The sequence below is a fragment of the Carassius auratus genome, chromosome 26, assembly GCF_003368295.1.
Source record: "Carassius auratus strain Wakin chromosome 26, ASM336829v1, whole genome shotgun sequence".
In the NCBI taxonomy this organism is placed as follows: Eukaryota; Metazoa; Chordata; class Actinopteri; order Cypriniformes; family Cyprinidae; genus Carassius; species Carassius auratus.
The window spans coordinates 10,403,250-10,428,721 of NC_039268.1; the positions used below are offsets into that span (position 1 = coordinate 10,403,250).

Consider the following 25,472-nt stretch of genomic DNA (forward strand, 5'->3'; position numbering starts at 1 on the left):
TTAATTTCTCTTCTAGGGATGCACCTATCATGATTTTTCATGGCTGCATGATTCCGATACTGATTTTTTTACAAGCAAACTGGCTGATTCTGATACCGATTTCCGATTTGTTTTTTTCTTTAAGCAATAAACAAGAAAGTATGCATAAACAGGATGTTTATTTGGTATTTAATAGGCCAAACTGTCCGTTACCATCTGAAATTAGTCGGGTTCCGATTTATGGCCGGTCAACCGGTGCATCCCTATTCTCTTCAAATTAGACGTTTTTACTTTCATGACTTGTGTTTCATTTCACTTGTACCAGAAGTCTCTCCATCACAAATCCAATGTTGTACTAGTTATGCGTTTAAGCAAGTTTACTACATCAAGAAAAGCCATACATATGTACATATCAAAATGTATTACTTTACTAATCTTGCGTAACAATAAAATTATAATTTGTTACATGACGTTCCCACAAATGAATATCTCATAGCCACAACATATAATCACATTCCCAAGAGTTATTATGTTGTGGCCATGACAAAACTAAGTAAACCAAACAAGTCACTTTACGGGCACAACTCCCTGTGTGCGCACGTGTCAATGTTTATGAACATATTTAATGAAATCGGAAAAATGTTATCTTGACAAACTATATATCATTCTAAAGATCTAAACTTCAAGCATCGACAACAGATCGCTGTTTTTTCAATGGAAAGCTTATAAATATTTGTGCAAGCAGTACACATCAAAATATGAAGAATGAATTCGTAATAAAAGATTCGTCGTAATAACGAGTTATAAACACATCCACAGCTGTAAATCCCAGTTTAGTTAGAAAGGTAAGGGTCCACTAAATGAAATCTCATGGAGCACATTTAGTCAAACCAAGCAATAACAATTTAATATGGATGATAATTTCTTTGTTTACATTTCAGTTCTTCTGTGACAAAATTGTTTTTCGTCCGTTATGGATTAATTCACGCTCAGAAACTGCGTCATGGTAGTAAAAAAATTGGCATGGTTTTGCAGTGTATGAGACCATTCACAAAAAAGTGAATGAAAGACAGAAGATTATTTATTTGAATTCTGGCACTCTCTCATGACGGCTTGTGACGCGCGCTTGATCTAGCACACCTGTCATCTGATGGAGGCGGAATTTATCGATCGCCTTTTTCTTTATTTGTTTTATTTTTTAACAGTTTACATATATGTGTGAGTGTGTTTTATTTTGAATGTGCCTGTATCTGCATGATTACCATCTGTTTGAGTGCAAATCAGCTCGCTATTACTGTGTAATCACGGCTGTCAATTTGAACGCATCTATATGAATAGAGTGCGCTTGATTGACTTTATGGCGCATTTGTATTATTACAACCTCTATAACTGACCATTAGCACATCAGCACGTATTTTCATTGTGATTCATTGTAAATGCTGCATTTCCAGCAAATCGCAGGATGTTCTCTAATTTGCATACAAAGTTAAATCTTTATTTTTTTTTCTTATTCAAATTATTCTTATTGTTTTCTTCTAGATCTCAAATAAATCACTAATATGATGTTTATGTTTCCGTCTAGTGTTCTCATCTGAAGTGTTTTGTCTTCATGACATGATTGTATTGTGCAAGGGACCACACAAAAAAAGCCTTTATTAACTGATAATTTGCTCTGTGATTCTAATTTGTGTATATTAGAAGTTGCTGCTGTTTCACTGCCTCTAGTGTTCATTTCAGATAAAAACGACATACATTTTCAATTCAAAAAGCTTGTTTTAGGGTGAACACAAATTTGTTCTTTCTTTAAAATTAAAATTACATTTAATATGTGATTCACTGATCTTCCTGTCTAGTGAAATCAAGAACTGGATCAGTGAATTGTTTATTTGAGCATGTTCTTTTAATTAAAGGCAAGATATGTAAGATTTAGTTTATTAATATATCATTAAAATATGCTGACTTGTGTACTTACAGTACATCATCCCAATTGTTTTGAAGAATATTTAAATCCAGAGAAATAAGCTATTTTAACTAGTGACACGGACCGTGTCCATAGTGTCATTGTGTCGCCTGCCATAACCCCTCGATTTCTGGTTTTGTTTTGTAGAAAACATGGAAACACCAAAGACGCTTTAATATGTTTGTTTTAATAGACAAGTGACAACTGCACAGAGTAGCATTATAAGAGAACTTTCATATGAATCTAGTATGATAAAACAGTGCTGCTTTCAGATAATCCGATAATTAGAATAAGAATATTATCAGTGAATAATAATTTTAATTTATAGCCTCTACCTCAAAACTTTTATATGGCTTCAGAAGGGTTCATAATATAGAGTGTGAGTCGCATAGAGTTTTATGAGGCTTTTAGGATTGCTTTTGTTTTTGGATGTAAACAGAAGTGGTCACTTTTTCCGCAACACAAAATTTGTTCTTTTCTATGGAGAAAATAATCGCATTTCAGTAAATAATGACAGATTTCTAGTTTTTGGGTGAACTAAGAGTGTTAAAGCACTTGCATTGAGTACTTGTTTCCATTTTAGCATCTAAAATCGCTCACCCTGCATCCTCCTCTCTTTCTCCGTCTCTTCTCAGATGACTCAGCGTAATCCCTCGGCACAACATGAGAGCAAATACTCTGAAAAGAGTCCAGGACCGTGATAAAAGGTTTTGTAAGAAAAGTTTCTTCAGTTGAACACGTCTCTCTGAAAGGACTCCCAAAGTTGATGCACTAAAAATAAAGTTTTACGTTTTGTGTGGTTTGAAACCTAATGCATCAAAAACGCAGGCTACACTTCCTGGTTTTAAATTGGAGGAGCACACTGAGCCGTTCTAAGGATTCTCATTAAGGTATCGTTAGGGAAATTTGTAGGAAGTCAACCAAGGTCCACAGTCCAGCAGAATAAGAGTTTTAACATGGCATAATTGAGTAGTTAGTGCCCATCTGGGAACGACAGGACATCCATGGAATTAAATGGAATTAGGCAGGAATCCCTGAGGAGTGCTACAGTTATGGGAGCTGAAGGGGTCCCTCTCCTCCACACTTCATTTAACTCATGATCCACGGCTCAGAGAGAGAGAGAGAGAGAGAGAGAGAGAGAGAGCATGTGATACATTCGCTGCCATATAAAAGCAGGATTTCAGTTCAGTTCCTGTTATTTTCAGTGTGTTCAAGGAGATTTGACTTTACTAACAGTGACAGAGTATGGCTCTGTCTAGTGATTTAGCATACCTGAAATGCAGCTTTGGCAAAGTAAACTGACGTCTTCCACTCACATTGAAAAAGACTTTCTAATCTTAGTTTTATTTATGTCACGCACGGTTAGAATTTTACTTTTATTTGGTGACTTACTCTGTTTGGACTATGGAAGCCTGTTTCTGTCTCAGATATAATCCATATACCTTATATAGCAGAATTGGAACATTATCTTTCATATATGTGACATATTGTGACTATTGTAATTTTTTTTTTAATTACAATTACCTTTATCTCTCTCTCTCTCTCTCTCTCTTTCTCTCTCTCCCTGAGTTGGAGCTTCTATACTAACATAGATCTGTGCATTAGAAATTACTGCAACAAGCAATTACTCTAACACACTAGCAACCTTTTGGACTCCAATTTTCAAAGATATTTCAGTAGCACTTTAGGATAGGGACCAATTCAATATACAAAATGCAATACAATTACAAAATACAAATACCATATTCCATGTCCCTAATCCTACTCAATACCTAAACTTAAGAACTGCCTTACTAACTATTAATAAGCAGAATGTCCATTATGTTTCCCAGACCCCAACCACTAATCTAGCATCCATCCAACTATCCATCCATTTCTCACTGCGATCCTCAACCACACATTTTCATTGAATTTTAACAGCAATGACGCAATCATCATGGTTGATGCACAGACAGTCGATTTTTCAGTGCTTTTTTTTATATCTGCTGCATCAAAGACCAACTTGTGACTTGAACCGGGTGGACACAACAATTTCAGCAGAACAACAACTCTACAAACATAAAAAGCAAAGTTAAACATTCAGCAGACGTGGCTTCTATGCGGATTGAAGCTTAATGTCAGCATTTCTGAAATTACAGACAGGGCTTCTCATCACAAAGAACAACCTTAGCCAGCCGCAATTTCAGATAAATAATAGCCTGTGAACTCATTTGAAAACATGAGCTGTAACTTTATCTGTGCAAGTAATAACAACGTAAGCGAGCTTGCTATAGCACTTGCAATGCCATTACGGCAGCATTGCTGACCAGGAAAGTATTATTATCGGCTTAAACTACAAGTCAAGTGGTTGAATTACCATTGTGAACAGCATTTCATTGACAAAAAAAAAAAAAAAAACACGGTGTGGGATCATATGTGGCTTCTGGCTGAAAGGACAAACAACAATAAGCGTTGGTGAAAACAATAAAACAGACTCATTTAGAGATGTTGACTGGATGTGCAGCAGGAGTATGTCAAATCACACTATGGGCTAATTTGTAATAATTCTGTGATGCTATAGTAAAACTTCATAAATCTTTGTTACTGTATATGATACCTGCCTGAGACACAAGTTGTCACATGCACTGGATTTTATATTCTCTAGCAAAAAGTGAAGGCGGAATGAGATGCATGCATAGATTTGCAACAGTGAATCTAATCATACACATTTTCACCCCACTGTGATCTAACTCTCCCGTCTCCTTGATTTAACTTCAGTACTTCAGATTTGCACAAAAGACTGAAAGGTAGCTATCTACCAAGATAACACTTGCTAATAAATGAACAAGTCACTTTTGGCTGTATTCAGCTACCTAGATTCATTGGGAAAAAAGTGCCTCTACCTACACATTTGTAAAACTCTAAAAATGAACATATGTATACAATTCACTGATTATTGATTAATAAAGACTCACTTTCACACTGTTCCTTGCACAATACTAAATGATATGTCCTCAAAAAAAAAAAAAAAAAAAAAAAACTTTTACCATAGTATATGACTAGTAAAATAATACATTTTAACAGTTGCATTGCATAAACAGCTTAAAATATGGCTTTTCTGACACTGTAAACTTACTTGGTAGCTTAACTAGTAAAGTTCTGTGAAACACCCTTGACAATAAAAGAGCTCAGACCCATGGAAATGAAATAAAATGGTATGGTTGCTTTAGTAAATACATTTTATCTACGTATGCTTTATATTAGGTCCAGAAAAGACTTAAGTGATGCTACATAATTTTCAAACATGACAGGTCATTAACCTTTTAGCACTACTCAGCAGAATGTACAACAATTAATGTAATAAAACATTGGCAGTTGACATTACACAGTGAAAGTCTTGAGAAACGTGTAATAAGCAGCATGCCTTGACTAGGGTGTTTTTCCAATGAGCCTGGGCTGGTGTTAAGCGGGATGAACTTTTCATAGATATCCCGTTGAGCCCTTCTCTCACTACGGATTTAATACCTGTGATACCTGATTATAAGATAAGGGTGGTTTTAAGACATATGGATCAAGTCAACATCACATTGGCTAGCTCTACAATAACAACATGATTGCTAAATGTAATTTGTCTAAATCTCACTAAAAATGCTTTGAACAACTGTAGTGGGATTGACACAGTGAGTAAAGCACATTAGAGCAATGTGTAATAAGAAAATGTAAGAATGCTGCTCCCAGAGTCAGTCGAATTTAATGATTTCGGTGCTGATGAATTACGAGATATGCCCATGGTATAGAGGAGAAAAACTGACCTGTGAACTATTTGTTGCCATCTAGGAATAAAAAAATCTCTAACAGTCAAGGGGTTAAATGTGGAATTTTTGAGGTCCTGCTTTTGACTCGGCAGGTCCTGGGTTCATAACTAATCAAAAATCAAATCAAATCTGTGCTGTTGTAACATAAACATGAATGTATTGTTTAGACTAAAGAGTATCATTTTCATTTGATTACAGAATGGACTGACAAATGATCCAACGTCTGGTCCAATTCAAGCTGTGGCAGTAGCATGTTTAATCATGTCTTTAATGTGCAAAACTTAACTTCATATTACAAATCTGGAATGATTCCCAAAGATAATGAGCTGCAAATCATGTCATGTCAGTATAATATTTATCACTTGACCTAGAGCAAATAATCTGCAATTGATCAAGCACTCTAAAACACAATTAGCCGTGATTCCTGATGCTCAAATGAATCCCATCTGAAGCCTAACTAGGCCCCAGATACAAATCCCAGCAATGAGACACCAAGAGCTTTTCCACCTGAACGCTCATATGATGATGATTTTCATCGCTGTATGTAGAAGACAGCTTGTTTCTTAAATGGAAACCTGATTGTCTATTCAATTTTTCATTTATTTCCCTTCTCCAAATGAAAGCTTGCAGATCGCTGACATTCGTGAGTAATTAAACATATCAGCAGGTTTACACATCCCTGTAATGCTTCCGCTTTCATGATGAACTTTAAAAGTAGTTTTACACGTGCACATGTCAGTATTAAGTGCGGTAAATGCACCCCTGCAGGTATCAAAATGCTTTACAAGCTTCATGTTGTGTGCTCTTTCTCCTGTACCATTTCCTCTAGCTCTTTCTTCCTCAGAACTGTGCTACTTAGCTGAAAAAATCTCAGCATGGGAGAGTTTAACATCGAGAACTGCGTCGACATATTTAACTCAGCAAGGAAGAGAGACAGATAAGAGGTGAGCATATACAAATACCGCAAGCTATAAGGCAGACCGGGGCTGGTTGTCACATCTGTAGTAACTCTACAGATTTTTTTTTTTTTTTTTTTTGTCATCAAAATTTTTCTGCTTAAAAAGATATTTTGAAGAATGTGCATTGACTTCCGTAGTTGTCCATGCGAAATATAAGATATAAGAAATTAATAAATTTATTCAGCAAGAATGTATTTAATTGATCAAAAATGACTGTATAAACCTTTATATTGTTACAAAAAACAAATTAATGCTGCCCTTCATCAATTAAACTGGAAAAAATAATGAAAAGAAAATATGTATATTAAATAATGAATTAAAAAAATGTTCCTTAAGCAGCAAATTAGCATATTAGAATTGTTTCTGATATCCCTGAACTGTTTGTTGTGTTTTATTTCCCCATGTGCTCTGTGTGACCTAGGTCATTGTTTTTTTGTTTTTTTTTCAGTTGCATCTAGTTAGTTATCTTCATTTGCCAACTTACTTACAGTAAGTTGTGTTCTATTCACTGTTTTCTGTCCAGTCTTCTATACTCTTGAGGATTTGCATTCTTCTTCATCTTCGTCATGTGTTTATATCATGGTAGCGTGACAACAAAACAGTTATCTTAAATTGTAATAGCATTTCACACTATTAAAGTTCTTGTATTTTCGATAAAACAAATGTAGCTTTGGTGTGCATAAGACTTACTGACCTCAAACTAGTTTCACACCAAATGTCCCAGAATAAGCAATCTGGAGCAGAAATAGAGAGAGAGAGAGAGAGAGAGAGAGAGAGAGAGAGAGAGAGAGAGAGAGAGAGGGAGAAAGTTTTGGCATCCCTGTAGGATTACTGCGTAATTCAGAATGGGTCAGGTGACTTCATTTATCATGCTAAATGTCAATTACTGAAAAAGGTAGAAATACAAACCAACCAGGTAACCAAAGAGCTCCCTGGAATAGACTATGTTCATTTATATATTCAATGGATAACCATCCATATCACTGTAATTTACTTCAATACTATAGCTCTCATTCACCTTTTCTTTTCTGTCTTCTTTTTATATGCCTCAGTGATTCCTACACATATGTAGACTATCGTTTGAACTATCGAGTCAAAATAGGGCCATATATATCTGCAAAATAAAACAATGTTTTGCAAACAAAAAATATGTTTTGCAAATAAAAAAAATATGTTTTGCAAATAAAAATAGAGTATTGAGAAAAAAATTGCTTTTTTGCAAGTAAAAAAAAAATAATTGCAAAAGAAAAGTTTACCACAAGAGAAAAAATAAAGTTTAGCAAAGTAAAACTTCAACAGCAATGACTTTGCAACACATTTCCCTTTGCGCTGCTCCTTTAAATCCGCGTTTCAGTCATCCGTGCCTCTGCGGTGCAAGCTTTCCTTTGCGCTTCATTTTTTCTTTGCGCCTCGCTTTGTGTCACTGATTTGACGTGGGGGAGGGGTCAAGAGGTTGAGGTGTGTACAAGGGATGAAGGCGCGTCCTTCTCGTTACGTCATCAGCGCGAGCCCCAGACCGAGTGGATCGATCGAAATGGAGGAGCAGAGACATGCGGGTGATGGATCACAGGTATGTGTTATTGAACGCTTTCTTCAAGTTCGCTAGATAGACCGATAACTATATGTAACTATGTGTATCAACGCGTTTGCTCAAGTTAAGTAAGTTAGAGATCAATTAATGCGGGTTGCCTCGGCGGCTGTACATTTCTCTCAATATGCACACCTTTCATGTTGTTTTATAATTAATAAATAATTATTATTATTCTCCACGCCCTAGTTGTATTATGGACTATAAACGATGCCAAAGGTGTCTCTCAAAATATACTGTAAACAAAAAACAAATACAAAACAAATGCCTTGTATGTGTAAACATAATTTGAAATAAACCTCTTTTTGATTCCGAACAAGTTTATTTATATACAGTAGGTCACATCCCTATAGACTATGTTTAAAAGCTGTGATGTTTATGATACATTGTTAATGCACTTATTCTAGATCAGTTGTGTGAAACTCAATTCCTGGAGGGCCACAGCTCTGCACAGTTTAGCTCAAACCAGCTCCAACCCACACCTGTTTGGAGGTTTCTAGTAATCCTGAAGATCTTGATTAGCTGAATCAGATGTGTTTGATTGGGGTTTGACTGTGCAGAGCTGTGGCCCTCCAGGAACTGAGTTTAAAACACCTGATCCAGATAATCCTATATGATGTTGTGATGACATATTTAACAGAGAGAATATTCTGATGTCTGTACAGCTGCACAGAATTGAATAGGTCTTCTGACCCAAAGCACTGGTCAGATTCAGTCAGCTCAGGGTCAGCAGCAGCAGCCTCCTGCTTCAAATTCATAAAACCTTTATTTCTACGCAGTTTACATATTTATGTTTTTTCAGGTGGAGGAAGAAGAAACTGATCTCTCTGCATGGTATGATCAAATTATTAACTGTGGTTTTATTGGGGCCGTTAAACCTGAGAACAAAGAGGCCATAATAAGGTCAGAAAAAGTCTTCTAACTTCTTTACATTTGAAACCTTGCAAACGGTTTTAATTTTGCTGCCTACCAGATATATGGATTAGCCACAACACTGTCTATATTATGCAATAATTTTCTGGTTCTTTTTCCAGATCAATTGTGCTTCATGCAACTCTACGTTTGGTCCCTTTGTTGAAGCAAATCTGAAAAGGTCTTGAAGTCTACAATCCTGGAAAACCATTCAGGACTTTGCCACCAGTTCTTTTTCCCTGATGTGGTGGATGATGATGATAAGGTATCAGTAACTGGAAAAAAAAAATATGCCTATATCTTGTATTTCATTTTAGGAATGTTATAGATAGGAAAATTATTATTTGCCAATTTAAAGAATAATTGTCAAACACTTGTTCCTTACAAAAAAAATAATAGTAGAAAATGGTAATAAAGTAGCTTTTTTGCATGTGCATATGTACCTGAAAATGGATGATTGTTTTTCTTTTTTTCCCACAGGCTGATGCAGACTTCATCATGCAGAACATTCTTCCGAAAATGTCGGAGAAGGGATCAGTACAAGAGACTTATGAAACCGCTATAATCAACTTTCTGCAAGACTTTCTCCAAGAAATTGAAAGCTGTGTTATGTATGAACTGACAGAGTTGATTTAGTATAAATATTGTTAAAAAAAACCTACAAATTAATGTTAAAATGTAATTGATTTAATTCAGACAATATCAACCCCATCCAAGCCATTCAATTTGACAACGGTTTAAACTGAATTTAAAATTATACTAAAGGTATGGAATTGTACATGTTCAGGAAAATAAAAACTTTTATACATTGGTAAATGTTCTTATGGTTTTGAAATTTACTGTGTATGTGTAGAGAACACAACGTGTTACATAATGTAAAATTGTATATCTTAATGAATGTGTTAAGAGAACACAAGTTGTTATACTAGCCATTTTCTGCTTTAAATATAGCCAATACAGAAAATAAAACAAGCATGCAATGTCACCTTAAATTTGTTTTTTATTGACTTGGATGTTAATTTGCTTGTAAATGTATCATTTGGTAACAAGTCATTTCAATGATTGATTTAGTGTCAATTAAGAATGAAGCAGCACAACATTTAAAACTAAATAATGGTCTCTTCCATAGTTTTGAGAGTGTGAGGTTGGGTTAAAAAAAGTTTGAATTTGGGCCTTAAGTTCTTCAGTAAGGGGCATTCGACTGGAGGAACTACAATTCCTGTCCACGGCTGGTCAGAGATACTGTCTGTGTCCCAGTCAGAGTCGCCATCTTGTGCAATCTGTTAAAAGTTGGTAATAGTTTATGGACATTGGGGCAATATCTTGCATGAAAACATTACATTAAAAGACACAAATTCTTAAAATACCTCAGATAGGACTGGAGGAGTGACAGGGTTTTGCAGGAGTCCAATTTCCCACAACTGGTCTGGGCTTCGATTACTCTGTGTGGAGAGGATGGTTATTCCACCCACTAGTAAAGGAGTCAAGGCTGGCTTAGAGACGTGGTAGGAACACAAACTGACAACAAAAGAGGTGCAAAAAGCCTCTACAGGCCCACCTCAATCAAATAAAAGATTGTGATGTTCAGTGAAAGCTCTCCACACATAATAGCCTATGTGTTACTCAAATAATTTTACTTCAAAACCCCGTTAAATACCACCCTCTGGCCGGTCTGAAGTATCTGTTATTAATAATATAGGAGTCTAATAATAATAAGAAAGCGATCAATAACACATACCTGTGATCCATCACCCGCATGTCTCTGCTCCTCCATTTCAATCGATCCACTCGGTCTGGGGCTCGCGCTGATGACGTAACGAGAAGGACGCGCCTTCATCCCTTGTACACACCTCAACCTCTTGACCCCTCCCCCACGTCAAATCAGTGACACAAAGCGAGGCGCAAAGAAAAAATGAAGCGCAAAGGAAAGCTTGCACCGCAGAGGCACGGATGACTGAAACGCGGATTTAAAGGAGCAGCGCAAAGGGAAATGTGTTGCAAAGTCATTGCTGCTGAAGTTTTACTTTGCTAAACTTAATTTTTTCTCTTGTGGTAAACTTTTCTTTTGCAATTATTTTTTTTTTACTTGCAAAAAAGCATTTTTTTTTCCTCAATACTCTATTTTTATTTGCAAAACATATTTTTTTGTTTGCAAAACATTGTTTTATTTTGCAGATATATATGGCCCTATTTTGACTCCATAGGCCTCTACTGGTACTGTCAAAAAATAATAAATAAATAAATAAATAAATAAATATATAGATGACCAGAAAGCCAAGGCAAAGTTAACCTGGGAGATGTGACTTAACGCAATAATAAAAAAAAAGCTGGTTATCACGGATGAAGTTGAATTCTGCATCCAATTCATCGGCTTACATAAGTAGCCTATACTGTAGGCTACAAGTGGTAAGAGAGTACATAAGTAACAGTTACATTAACTTCTGATAAGCGTTTATTAAACAGTTTAATAGGCTAACAGGTTTTTAAGCCTTTTCTGTGCCATGGCACCAAATACTGTGTGCTAACAGTGTTTAAGTTTATATTAATGCATTAATATAAAAGAGTATACGTACCCTCACACTCTTTTAATATCCAAAAAGGTGCGGCCTAACGTGACCTTGCTTACTGTAGCTTGGTGACATTTCGCGGGAAAATCCAATCCTCTTTCGAAAGGGGTTTTTGATTAGGGTTAGCTTGTTTTACTCATTAAATGAAAACCACCATGCTAAAAATAAATAAATAAAAAGAGAGACCAATTATGTTGCTTAATTGTATTTATTATTTATTTATTTTTTTTCGTTCTATACCAGCTTAATCGTTGTGACTATTTATTTTCACTTATGAATGACACTATAAAAGTGTATTATGTGTATTACCAAACTGGCAAAAAAAAACAAAAAAAAACAAAAAAACTAGTTACCTCGTTGTTTCCTTACAGAAATCCAAAGAAGTAGTTAACATGACTAGAAATCTCTATGCCTGTAGATTTACTTTTTTTTTACTTCTGACAGATTAGTTATTGTGCAATCCTAAACTTTCCCATCCTCCTGTGTAGTAATATCTTACAAACACTAGAGGGAGCAACTCAACAAGATTTCAGAGCATCTTTCGTGTCTTCCTTATTTTCCATACTATTGCCTTTCACTCAGTTAAACCTCTTTTTACATTCATGTACAGTACATCTCCATTTGATTACCTCCAAAGTGTATTTTCGTCCTTCCGTCATTTGCATTTCCTTTCATCTGCTCTCTGTCTTCCATCCCTCACATTTTTCAAGTCATCTTGTCCCATTTCCCATCAGTCTCCTCGTGTCATACGTCTCACTCCGGTGAATATCTGTGGCTCCACCGCATCCCAGATACTCATGCCTCCATCTCTCTGATTTCCCAATCTCCTCTCCTTTCCAGGCTCATTCCTCTTGTCACCTGCAGTGGGAGGTGCGGCCGAGGGTAGCTGGCCTCTGATTGGCCGAGCAGGGAGGAGGCTTCTGTGACATCGTGATGCTGTGCAGATGCTCAGCAGCAGTGGTACTCGAGGAAGACAGGCTGGCAGTATCTGCGCGCTCTCTCTGCCTCTCTCTCTCTCTCTCTCTCTCGCTCTCTCTCCCTCTTTCTCTCCCTCCCCCTCTTTTTCATTTTTCCTTTCCCTTCACGCACAAGCACGCATACACACACGCGCACTCCGTCACACTGCAGCAGAAGGGAGAGGACACACCGTGAAGGCCTCTCCTCTTCCTCCTCACCCCTCCTGTGAAAGACAACCTGTCACTCTCTCCTCCGCTATCCTCTGCTTTCCTTCAAGGACTAACACACACAGGAAGCACCCGGAAAACGACCTACCACAGCACCAGAGAATCTACGGATCACTCACACACCTACATCCTCTTTTTTTTCCTCTGTGTTTCTTGTTGCCAGGCAGTGTTGGCTGAGCGTCAGGACGTGTGCTCGAGCAAGGGGTTTTTCTCCCGCTGACTGAACTTTGGTTTGTTCGTCCCGCTTTTTTCCTCCCATTTCTCTGTGGCATCCTTGTCGCTCCCCACTCGTCTTCCTCCTGACAAAGCCGGACCGTATCCCAGGATGCCGTGCGGCAGGCAACTCTGCTAGGCCGCAGCAGCATGGGCAAAGCTTTGGGGGGGTGGGACAGCACGGATTGGACGGCTCTGCTCCGGACGGGCGCGCTTACGCACTCCGCTGCTTCCGATGGGTGAGGACGGCGAGAACACCAAAATCAATCACAGCTTCCTCCGAGACTATGTCACAGAAGGTATGTGCACACACCTGCATGATCCTCCCTCATCACATAAAAGAAGAAGCACATCCCCTTCCTGTTACACACACACACACATACTCAACCATAATTTGATCCTGTTCACCTCTCTGAAGTCCTGAATATAACCTTGATCTCAGCAGCTGTGCGGTAAGGTCTTTTAATTCAGCTGACTCATCAGACTTTGATCACCTGGTCCCACCACACACCTGTTATTGGGTTACAGCATGCATTAGTGAGACTGTTTTCATTCAATTATTGGGCACTGTAAGCCTGCCAGAATAAAGCATGAGCAAACAGAACCAAGATATAGACTTACATTTCATGCATGTGAATAAAATCATGTAGCATGTATTTAGAATTTTCATCCAAGCAATTGCATATTATTCCTAAAATTGTCTAGCAGTTATTTGTGTCTTTTGCAGGCCTTACGGTAATCACATTACAATGCACAGTGCTTCATCAGGAGCAAACCAGGCTGTTTTATTCAGTGGCATTGTACTAGCAGAAGCAGAATCATGACATGCTGTTTATCAGCTATTAGGCTGTACAATGTGGAGCCATATGCCCAGATGAAGCTCTTGAGTAAAAGTGTTTGCGTAGACAAAACCACAGTTGTGCTGTGCTAGCACATGCCCATGAACTTGTATTACTTTAGGCAATTTGTACCGTAAAAGATTTTTTGGCTGGGACTGCCACCTGCAGTTGTTCACAACCCTAAATCTGGGAATTTTGTACTATAGCAAGCAAAATTGTAAAAAACAAAACAAAATCATAAATATTTTTGATTATTTTTCAAAGATAATAAGAATAGTAATAATCATGCATACATAGTACAAATATTGAATAATAATAACAGCTATATATATATAGGTATATTTGTAGCAATAGCCAAAAAAAATGGTATGGGTCAAAATTGTTGATTTTTCTTTTATGCCTAAAATCATTAGGATATTAAGTAGAGATCATGTTTGATGAAGATATTTTGTAAATTTCCTACTGTTAATATATCATAACTTAATTTTTGATTAGTAACATGCATTGCTTAGATTTCATCTGGACAAATTCAACGGTGATTTTCTCAGTATTTAGATTTTTTTGCACCCTCAGATTCCAGATATCCAAATAGTTTTATCTCTGCCAAATACTGTCCAATCCTAAAAAAACAGCAATCAAAGGAACGCTTATTTATTCAGCTTTCAGATGATGTATATATATATTCATTATTGTTTTATTATTGTTAATTATAATATATTGTGTACATATATACCATATAATGTATATATGATATGATTATTATTATTATTATTTGCTGATAGTTTTAACACGATTGTCTTTATTTCTTTGTAGCTGATGTCATTTCTACAGTGGAGTTTAACCAGACGGGGGATCTGCTGGCCACAGGGGATAAGGGGGGCCGAGTGGTCATCTTCCAGAGAGAGACAGAGGTAGGTCAGACTGAGCACAGCACTGCAGTGGGGGATTGATGATTGGGGAAATATAGCAGTGTTGTTGTTGTTTTTTTAAGCATTGGAGTGAATTAGATGGTGAACAGTTTTACTCTGGGGGAGGTATATAGCAAAGGTCATAATGGTTAAAAAATGCTGTGCTGCCAAAAATTTTACATACATCATTAACATGCATTTCGCAGCTCTGTAGCATAGGGTGCTGAATATGTATGAAGTGATTTTAATTTCCATTGCCCAAAGAGCCTTGTGACAGAATTTAAATAGATCAGGTTTAAAATACGTCTTAAGGCTTAGTATTTTTCTTTGATCTAGAGCAGTCTAGTTCACAGATGACTGTAAGGTCTTCTCAGACCACTGAATCAGTGCCTTTTCAATGTATTATAACCCATATTTTAACCTAGATACTCAACAAAACACTCTGTTTTTTAAATAACTCGGACTGAAACCTACTTAAAGTTCAGACAGTAAAGAGATCCACTGTTTATTTGCTCTTTTAAAAGACATTTAAAACAGGCAATACATTGTTTACACTGTATTTGGATCTTCTTTCTTACTGCAGTCTAAAGGTGAATCTGAGGAGCTGGGAGAATCGGGTGAGTATAATGTCTACAGTACGTTCCAGAGTCACGAACCGGACTTCGACTATCTGAAGAGTTTGGAGATTGAGGAGAAGATCAATAAGATCCGCTGGCTGCCACAGCAAAACGCTGCCCACTTTCTCCTCTCTACCAACGGTAATAACACCACTTCCATTCCATCAGGAGTTAATCTAGCTTCATATTTGTCCATGTAATCCCCCATTCATTATAAGACATAATTTTAGGCCTAATATTAAAGGGCACTGTGATTATTCTGTGCAAGAAATCGATACCAGATATCAGACTGAAATAGTCTGGATGAATTACATTTCAAGTTTCTATTATCTGTAAGTCACTTTGAATCATAAGACATTATTACAAGTATCATAAGCATGAACAATGCCTTTCAAGGCCACTTGCATTTCGAAAATGGCAAATAAATATGTATTGATCTTTTGGTATAGAAAGTCTCTGTTATAAAAATGATTGGCTGATAATTTCTCAGATATGTTCCGACAGATAAAACAATAAAGCTATGGAAGGTGAGCGAGAGAGACAAGCGACCAGAGGGCTACAATCTGAAGGACGAAGAAGGGCGAATAAAGGACATCTCCACCGTGACCTCATTACGGGTATTTACACAGCTGACATATTCGGTCCGGTGGTTTGGACTGGTTTGATTTAGCATTTGTTTAAGTCACTGTTTTTTGTCCCACTCTATAATAACTTATTATACACAGCTCTCAGGAATCCATCTCTAATTGCTCAATCAATGCATTCTTTGATTAAACATTTTTTGTATAATGACCACTCAATTTATAATTGACAATTGAGATTGATAATCAGTTATAGTTTCCTATGTACAGTATCTGTGCTAGTTTCTCATATTACTCTGTGGTCTTTTTCTTCTCACATATTATTATGATAAATAAATAAAGTCAAGTTTTTTTTTGTTTTTTTTTTGTTAAGCAGTCATATAATAACTAAGCTGGATAATTTACAGTCAGCCAGTCATTGTTGAAAAATTGTATTCCTTTAGGGTGACATTAGATGTGATCTGGGTCCTGATCTCACTTTGATAATGACCATCTGACTGTACATTAATACATAATGAATGACATTTACCATTACATTATATTATGCAACCAAAAAAATCACAAGACTTTATACAGTCAAAAAGATTTTAAAGGGATATTTCACCTGAATATATAAATTTTATCATTATTCGCTTACCCCCATGTCGTTCTAAACCTGTATAAGCTTCGTTCGTCTCTTGAATCTAAGATATTTTGGATGAAAACTGGGAGGCTTGAGATTGTCCCATAGACTGCCAAGTAAATTACACTGTCAAGTTCCAGAAAAGTATGAAAGACGTCGTCAGAATAGTCCATCTGCCATTAGTGGTTCAACCTTAACGTTATGAAGCAACGAGAATACTTTTTTATGTGAAGAAAACAAAAATAACGACTTAATTGAACAATACTTCTCTGTGTCTCTCCACATCACCTTAGAGCCATTTTGGAGAATATCCACTGAACGCAAGCAGTGTACGCTCTTCTGTGTCAGCTGTGCTGCACGGATGCGCTGTTTCGTTTAAATCAAAGCGTAATTACACTAGTGGTGGGCGATACTGCAAAATTTGGTATTGATCCGATACCAAATACATATAGGGTCAGTATCGCCGATACCGATACCAATACGATACTTTTTACTTAAAATAAAAACTTTTGTGTAGGGGAGTGCAGTAGGTCTTTGTCATTATTTCTAAGGTGGATGAATGATAAATTATTTAGGCAATATTTTTTCTTAATGTATTGAAGTCCACAAAATTATTAGTTATTAGGCACTGTAGAATTAATTCTTTACAGCCTTTAAAAAATAAAAAATAAAGAAAGAATGAAAAGAATCTCTCCCTTTTTTCTGGTTTTAAAAGCAAATGAAATAAAGTGCACACAATTATTACTGAAGAACAAACAAATAACAAATATACCTGTGCAATTACATTCCCTGAGCTCCCCTTCTGGACTTCAATGTGCTATCAGCTTCGCTCACTCTGTTCGCTGCTCCTCGGCGCGTTGTGTCAGTGAGTCACGTGACGACACAACAACGAATCACAGCAGAGCAGCAGGAGGGGGAGGAGTAGCAAAGTGGCCCAGGATGTGAAAGCAGCGTTTTCTCAGGATTTTAGAGGTAGAAGACACGAGCAAAGTATAATGAACGTAGATGAGAGATATTTAAATTAAAATATCGATTAAATTACAATTGTATCGATCCGATACCAATACCAGTGTTGGTATTGACACTATCGATATTTAGATCGATCCGCCCACCCCTAAATTACACGTAGAAAACATATCCTTGTGAGTTAAGTCATTATTTTAGTTTTCTTTGTGTACAAAAAGTATTCTTGTTGCTTCATAACATTACAGTTGAACCACTGATGGCAGCTGGACTATTCTGATGACGTCTTTCATACTTTTCTGGATCTCAATAATGTAATTTACTTGGCAGTCTATGAGACATGAACAAAGCTTTTATGGGTTTGGAACGACATGGGGGTAAGTGATTAATGACTAAATTTTCATTTTGGGGTGGAGTAACCCTTTAAATGAATGAATGAAATGAATATGTAGAATTCTACAATACACTGTTTGTTAACGATTTATTATAGATACAGAATTAGTTGCTATGCTATATAGGTTATATAGTGTTACCTTTATTTTGAGTAAATAATCTACAATAAAAGGAAGACTTCTGATACTAAATCCATTTTCCTCAAGGTGCCGGTCCTGAAGCCCACTGACCTGATGGTTGAGGTACGGCCGAGGAGAATCTTTGCCAACGGCCACACCTACCACGTCAACTCCATCTCAGTCAATAGTGATGGCGAGACATATCTGTCTGCTGATGATCTCAGGGTCAACATGTGGCACCTGGATATCACCGATCGAAGCTTCAGTATCCTTCATGTCTACCCTCCTGTCTATTCACTCACTAAAAAAAAGAGAAGAAAAGATAAAACTAAATGCAGCCAGCCATTATGACACTTTAAACTGGCTTCTATAGAAAACCAAAACATTGCATCCGTTGAAGTGAATATGGTATAAAAATGTTCTGTTCTTGAACTGGATTGCTTTCATTTCTTTGTGTTCCTGTGACTGGACTGAAGGCAGAGGGTTTTGTGTTCCAGATTGCAAAGCTCCTCTTCTTTTGAGCAGGACTCTGACCTAGAAATAAAATATCTATGGAAGCATTTAAATAATTCACCAAGGAAACACTCTCCTCTAAAACACATAATAGCTGCCTTCGGGATAATTGTAGGTTGTGTGCTTGCATGTGATGTGTGTGGATGAACATGTATGTGTGTGTGAGTGAGTGCTCAGAATAATAATCGTGCAACTGTAGAGATTTACACATCTGCTGATGAGACAGTTTATAAGCCACCACTGTCAGAATGTGCTTGCAGTTCTGTTTCTTAAAAAAGGAACTAAAGCACTAAAACAAAAATAAAAAAAAGTGGTCAACATGACTCTTTTATGACCAAACAGAATAAGCTGTTATTCACTGAAAATCTTAATGAAAGAATCTCTAACAGAGAAGAGCAGTTTTCAGAGCTGTCAATCAGAAGCTTTCCTTGACCCCTCTCAGACATTGTGGACATTAAGCCAGCCAATATGGAGGACCTGACGGAGGTGATAACAGCTGCAGAGTTCCACCCACAGCACTGCCACCTGTTTGTATACAGCAGCAGTAAAGGCACGCTACGCCTCTGTGACATGAGAGATTCAGCACTCTGTGACAAGCACTCCAAAAGTAAGTACGTGCTTCTTCAGTGCATAGACTGCGTTACTTGTGATAGATGTCTTGTGATAGATGAATCTCATGTAACTATTCCCAAACATTGCCTTTAACCTTTCATTTGTTTATGCCCCTAAAATCTTTTATTTCAGAAATTCTTCACTTATCCAGGACCTGTTGGAAGTAGCTTAGATAAAAAGATGTAATGTGATTTAGACTTGTAGCTGAATTAAAAGATAAGCAGACCACAGTTTTAAAGATGTTTCATTGCTGCCATTAAGTCATTAAGAGTAAAACCACTGAAACCGTTCACCAGCTGCCTCAAATACCTGGTGATTGATAGCTAAAGTATTAAAAAGTGGAACTAAATGGTATGGAGGCTCATCGTGCTGATAAAAGCTGCCCCATCCTAACTATTTAAGTGACTCTGAACTCCGTTTGAATCTGTTACTTCTCTTCATCTCAGTCTTTGAGGAGCCAGAGGACCCAGGCAATCGATCTTTCTTCTCTGAGATCATCTCGTCGGTTTCTGATGTTAAGTTTAGCCATAGTGGACGTTATCTGCTCACCAGAGACTACTTGACTGTCAAAGTATGGGACCTCAACATGGAGAAGGGCCCAGTGGAGACCTACCAGGTGGGTAACATGCAAGTCTTGGTACATGTCAGCATAAAGACATGATATTTGCAGCACAAATACTAGGCTAAACTATTTCTGGTTTACCGTATTTTCCGGACTATAAGTCACACTTTTTTTCATAGTTTGGCTGGTCCTGTGACTTATAGTCAGGTGCGACTTATTTATCAAAATTAATTTGACAAGAACCGAGAGAAATGAACCAATTGAAAACATTACCGTCTACAGCCGTGAGAGGGTGCTCTATGTCTTCAGTGTAGACTACAGGAGCACTGAGCAGCATAGAGCGCCCTCTCGCAGCTGTAGATGGTAATGTTTTCTCTTGGTTCTTGGTTCTAAATAAATGCAACTTATAGTCCAGTGCGACTTATTTTTGGGCTGATGCGACTTATACTCAGGTACGACTTATAGTTTTTTGTTTTTGTTTTTACATGCAAGACACTTTTTACCCTTCTCTTGTAGTAAATAAGTTAATTCTAAATGTTCCTGTACTGTTGTGGGACAGTTAGTGTTATTCATGTACTATTATAGTATTTTATACAGTAGTATATTTATATATTAGAGTATAGTACCGTATTTTCCGGACTATAAGTCACACTTTTTTTCATAGTTTGGCTGGTCCTGCGACTTATAGTCAGGTGCAACTTATTTATCAAAATTAATTTGACATGAACCAAGAGAAATAAACCAAGAGAAAACATCACCGTCTCCAGCCGTGAGAGGGCACTCTGTGCTGTTCAGTGCTCCTGTAGTCTACACTGAAGACATAGAGCGCCCTCTCGCGGCTGGAGACGGTAATGTTGTACTTATACATTTTTTTTTTTCGCATCATGACTATTTTTTGACTGATGCGACTTATACTCAGGTGTGACTTATAGTCCGAAAAATACGGTAGTAAAATTTTGATATTTTCATATTTAAGTTTAGTTTAAGTGTAAATTGTAGGATTTTTGTTATGTGCTTTTGTCATTTTTTTAAATTATTTTTCATATTTGTATTTAGCTTTTATTTCGGTTTTAGTTTTAGTAATTTTATTACTTTAACTTAAACTCGTTTTATTTCTGTAAGTTGTCAATGCAATATACTGTATTTTCTGGACTATAAGTTGCACTTTTTTCATAGTTTGGCTGGTCCTGCGACTTATAGTCAGGTGTGACTTATTTATCAAAATTAATTTGACATGAACCGAGAGAAAGAGAAAACATTACTATCTACAGCCACGAGAGGGCGCTCTATGCTGCTCAGTGCTCCTGTAGCCCCTCTCGCGGCTGTAGATAGTAATCTTTTCTCTTGGTTCTAAATAAATGCGACTTATAGTCCAGTGCGACTTATATATGTTTTTTTCCTCGTCATGACGTATTTTTTGGACTGATGCGACTTATACTTAGGTGCGACTTATAGTCCGATATATACGGTATCTAAGTTTTTCATAAAATATTTATATTTTGTTAAAACACATTTTTTTAATAATATTTAGCTTTAGTTATCGATAACAATGCTAACTGAACCGATTTTAATGGAAAATTTATGTAAATCAACAGATTTAATAATGAATTGACTGATTTGATTTGCTGTGCTCCATTTTCGGTCTTGTATATATTTATAGTGGAATATTCTGCTGTTCAATTCTGTTTTCAACTCTTTTGTCTGTTCTTCCCCTAAATGATTCATCAACAGTTTCAAAGTAGTTCCACAACAGTTTCGCAATGGATTTTAGAATGAACATGATAGAATTTTAGAATGATTTTAAGTATATTTCTATCAACATTTCCTTGTGTGTCAGGTTCACGAGTACTTAAGAAGCAAACTCTGCTCTTTGTATGAAAACGACTGCATCTTTGACAAGTTTGAGTGCGTCTGGAACAGCACAGACAGGTAAGCATTTCTGAGGCTTTTGAATAATCATATTTTCATGCAATATAGGCTTATTTCCTGGTTTGGACTCATACTCTCTTCTTCTCTCTTCCTACTCACTTATTGATTTGCTCATTTGTTCCTCTTCCAAACTCTTGTTTACTCCGCATACCCATTCTATTTTATACCCATCATGCTTTGCTGTCTCTCACCTCACCACTCCAAGTGTAATCATGACAGGAGCGTATAACAGTTTTTTCCGGATGTTCGATCGCGAGACCGGCCGGGGTGTAACCCTCGAGGCATGGCGTGAGAGCAGTAAACCGCGTGCCGTGCTGCGGACTCGCCGCATTTACACTGGGGGCCGGCGTCGGCGGGGTGACGTGGGCGTGGACAGTCTGGACTTCACAAAAAAGATTCTGCACATGGCTTGGCACCCGGCTGAAAATATCATCGCCATTGCAGCCACCAACAACCTCTATATCTTTCAGGACAGGGTGAACGCAGAAAACATGTGACGAACCTGTGTAAAGCTCTTCACAGGGCCACACACAAACCAACATGCACATATATAAAAAAAATAATAATGATACTTTAAAACACAGAATTTTGGTCCTGTGGAGATGGACGTAGTTGCCAGAACCTGAAAGTAAACAGATGGACTTTGCAGTAAAGCCGTTCCAGGAGAGCAGTTATGTATAGCCAGTGACTTTATCTGATAACTGTTGGTTATTTACTTCTCCAAGAATGTTGCCAATGAGCTACGGTACGTGGAATTTCCTCGGCATCACAGTTAGCCAATCCTGGACTTATTTGATATGTGAGGGATGGTGTTGTCGGCCAATCCTTGACTTCGCTGATCTTTGATTGAGAGCTAATTTGGGCTAAAGACCAGAAATGAGACCGCTCCACTCCTCTGTGCCAGGTTGCCTGGAGACAGGTTACTCAGTTGCCATGGTAACAAGAGTGCTCTGAGCAGTCTTCCTATCACGTGCTTCCCAAAAGAATCCCACAATGCATCTGCTATACGAGCACTCATTTTACTTCACATCAGAACATGGATGCCTATACGACCCAATCACTATATCGCACTTGGAGGAGGTTTATTAAATTCCAGTACTTGTCTCATGCATCCTAACGGAAGGATTGATCCACACTGTCTTAACCTGGTTACACCTCACGATGGGTTACATTTACACCTGTATGGTAAAAAAAAAAAAAAAAAGAACAAGGGTATATCACACCAGTAACACGCTTTCAGAAAAGCCTTCTGCAGATTTGTGCACAGTAACTGACATGCGTTCGGTTCAAACTCTGATCAAGTCTCTGGTTTCACAGATTTCTGGGCTCTCACAGTGAAGCACTGCCTTTTTATTTATGATTGTAGCTGATCCCTCAAAAGGAAATTTAAACAGCCATGTTGGAAATACAGATGAAAATAGTGGCACAGGCTACAGAACAGTGCAGAAAGACATGAAAAATCAGTTTGTTCATTTTAAAGAATATTCCGGTAAATGCTTTACCACAAACAATAATTTTGACACATTACTCTGTTTTGTTAAAGTTGTAGAGTAATGTACTTTCAGTGGAAGTCAGTGGGGCGTTCTGAATGGTTTAAAAGCAAAATGTGCAGCTTGTATTTTTGTTGAAATGCTTATATGAGTGACTCCGAAGCCTCTCATTTTCCACAAAAATATCTGAATACACCAATATTTTTCCAGTTGTTTGCGATTTTCTGAGTTAGTACTTTATAAATATTTTTTACTTAAAGTTTTTACCCAATAAAATATTTCAGAGTTTGACGTGATTAGAAAATAATGTATATTTAACATGTATATGTTTTAAGTTGTAGTTTTAAGATTTTATTAACATTATTTTGTTGGTCAAGGAGTCACACTTTTAAAATTAGGTTTCCTCATATATGCAGATTTTAAAGGGGGGGGGGGGTTGATTATTATTTCACTTTAGTTAGTGTGTAATGTTTCTGTTAGAATATAAATAAATAAAAATCAAAGTTCAATGCAAAGTTAGATTTTTTTACAAGGACTACAAAAAAGACTGGTAGGGACTACAACGAGCTTCTTCCCAGGTTTGTGACATCACTAACCCCGATGTTTACATTAACCCTGCCCCCCTGGGGAACATGCAGTAATACATAATGGAAAGGGGGCATGAAGTTTCCAGACAATTTGCATAGGCGGTTAACGAATCACAACATACTGGGCCAGCTAACCAATCTGAGCCCAATTTTGTATTTCCTACTACCAAGAACTCAACAGATTGTTTTGACGAGAACAGAAACAGTGGTGTAGAATAAAGTTAAAATAATGCATAAAAAAAACTAAGCATAAAAACATGTTACACTGCTCCCCATAAGCACAGTCACGGCTTCAAAAAAAGCTGAACAACCAACCTTCAAAATTAGGATACCTCATGTATGCAGGTTTTACAAAAATCGTTCGGTTTTCTTTTGGTTTTGAGGCTATACTGTCAAACGGTATTTAATTTTTATCCCCCCCCCCCCCCAATGTTGCTAATTCCTTGCCCCCTGGATTTCCATCATAAGTGCATTAACATAGTTGAGGATGTGTCAAAATTGCATTTTGTGGCAACATGACAAATAGCTTATCTTTGAAAAAAAGAGAAAAAAAATCCTAAAATAGCTTATCTTGTATTGAATTTGGAATGTTCCAATATGTAGCAGCTAGTAAGTGGATAAACTATGTGTAAATGTGAATCTCTGCACACCGTGTTTTCTACGATCACACAGGTGTACATGTAACTCTCTATCCACTGTAGAAAGAACACGGCAAGTTATCTTTCGTTTAAGGTGCCATTCACCTTCTGGGTGACTGTTTGTTTGGTGTAGATGTGGTAATGAATTGTAGGGTGTCTGTGTAGACTATGATACGGAGGTCAGTGATTGTTTTTGCTATATGAACAAGGCTGAATGAATGTAACATTCTTTTAATGACTCCATTTTTAAAGTGTTATGATGTAAACGGGGTGCTCTCAAACTGACGAGCGAGCTTGCTTGCTTGCTTTCTCATTTTCTTTGACTTCGTCCCTTTTCTGGTGTTCACGTGTTTGTCTGTCCCATTTTTCTAGTACTCTTTGCTCTACATATACTGAGGCTGTGCCTCTTACAATCAGTCCCTCTACTCCTATTTTTACATTTGTAGTTCATTCACATTGTTTTTGTACCCCGAGACAATGATTCTTAGCTTTATTCACTCTGTTCCCCTTTCTCTCACACACTTTAATTCTCTTACATCCGTTACCATGGCAATAGGACTTCTGCCATAATGCATTCTCTCATGCTTTCCTCTCAGACATGCAGTGAAACACACACTCACATTCACAATGCAACCAGGGAATAATAGCTTGAGTTTTTCAGGGCACACACACACACACACACACACACACACACACACACACACAAATACGCCTATACAAGCAAGCATACACACAAAAACGCATGTTTATCATTATCCAGTGTTACTAATGTGTATATCTATGATGCCTAAACATATTCTATTGACACTTAATGGAAAAATGGAAAAATAAAAGAGGCAAATGGAGTAATGAAATTAAATTAATATGACATCTGTACTTAGATTATACAGTTTTCTTTTCAGTCTTCTCAGTCTGTCTGTCTGCTTCTGGGTACACACACACA

General features: G+C 37.2%; 1 protein-coding gene and 1 long non-coding RNA gene across 2 annotated transcripts; both read left to right on the top strand.

Moving 5' to 3' along the window:
- Window positions 1–8,033: 8,033 nt before the first annotated feature.
- On the top strand, window positions 8,034–10,177 carry LOC113044297 (uncharacterized). The gene is made up of 4 exons (XR_003275866.1): window positions 8,034–8,262; window positions 9,083–9,183; window positions 9,315–9,457; window positions 9,673–10,177. It is a non-coding gene; the product is annotated as an uncharacterized LOC113044297 (long non-coding RNA).
- A 3,163-nt stretch (window positions 10,178–13,340) lies between these two features.
- ppp2r2ca (protein phosphatase 2, regulatory subunit B, gamma a) lies at window positions 13,341–25,431 on the top strand. Its single transcript, XM_026204134.1, has 9 exons — window positions 13,341–13,455; window positions 14,809–14,906; window positions 15,487–15,661; window positions 16,025–16,137; window positions 18,286–18,463; window positions 19,154–19,318; window positions 19,770–19,939; window positions 21,723–21,814; window positions 22,020–25,431. Exons 1-9 carry the CDS (start codon window positions 13,392–13,394, stop codon window positions 22,309–22,311), a joined length of 1,347 nt encoding a protein of 448 aa, XP_026059919.1. The 5' UTR covers window positions 13,341–13,391; the 3' UTR covers window positions 22,312–25,431.
- Window positions 25,432–25,472: the final 41 nt, after the last annotated feature.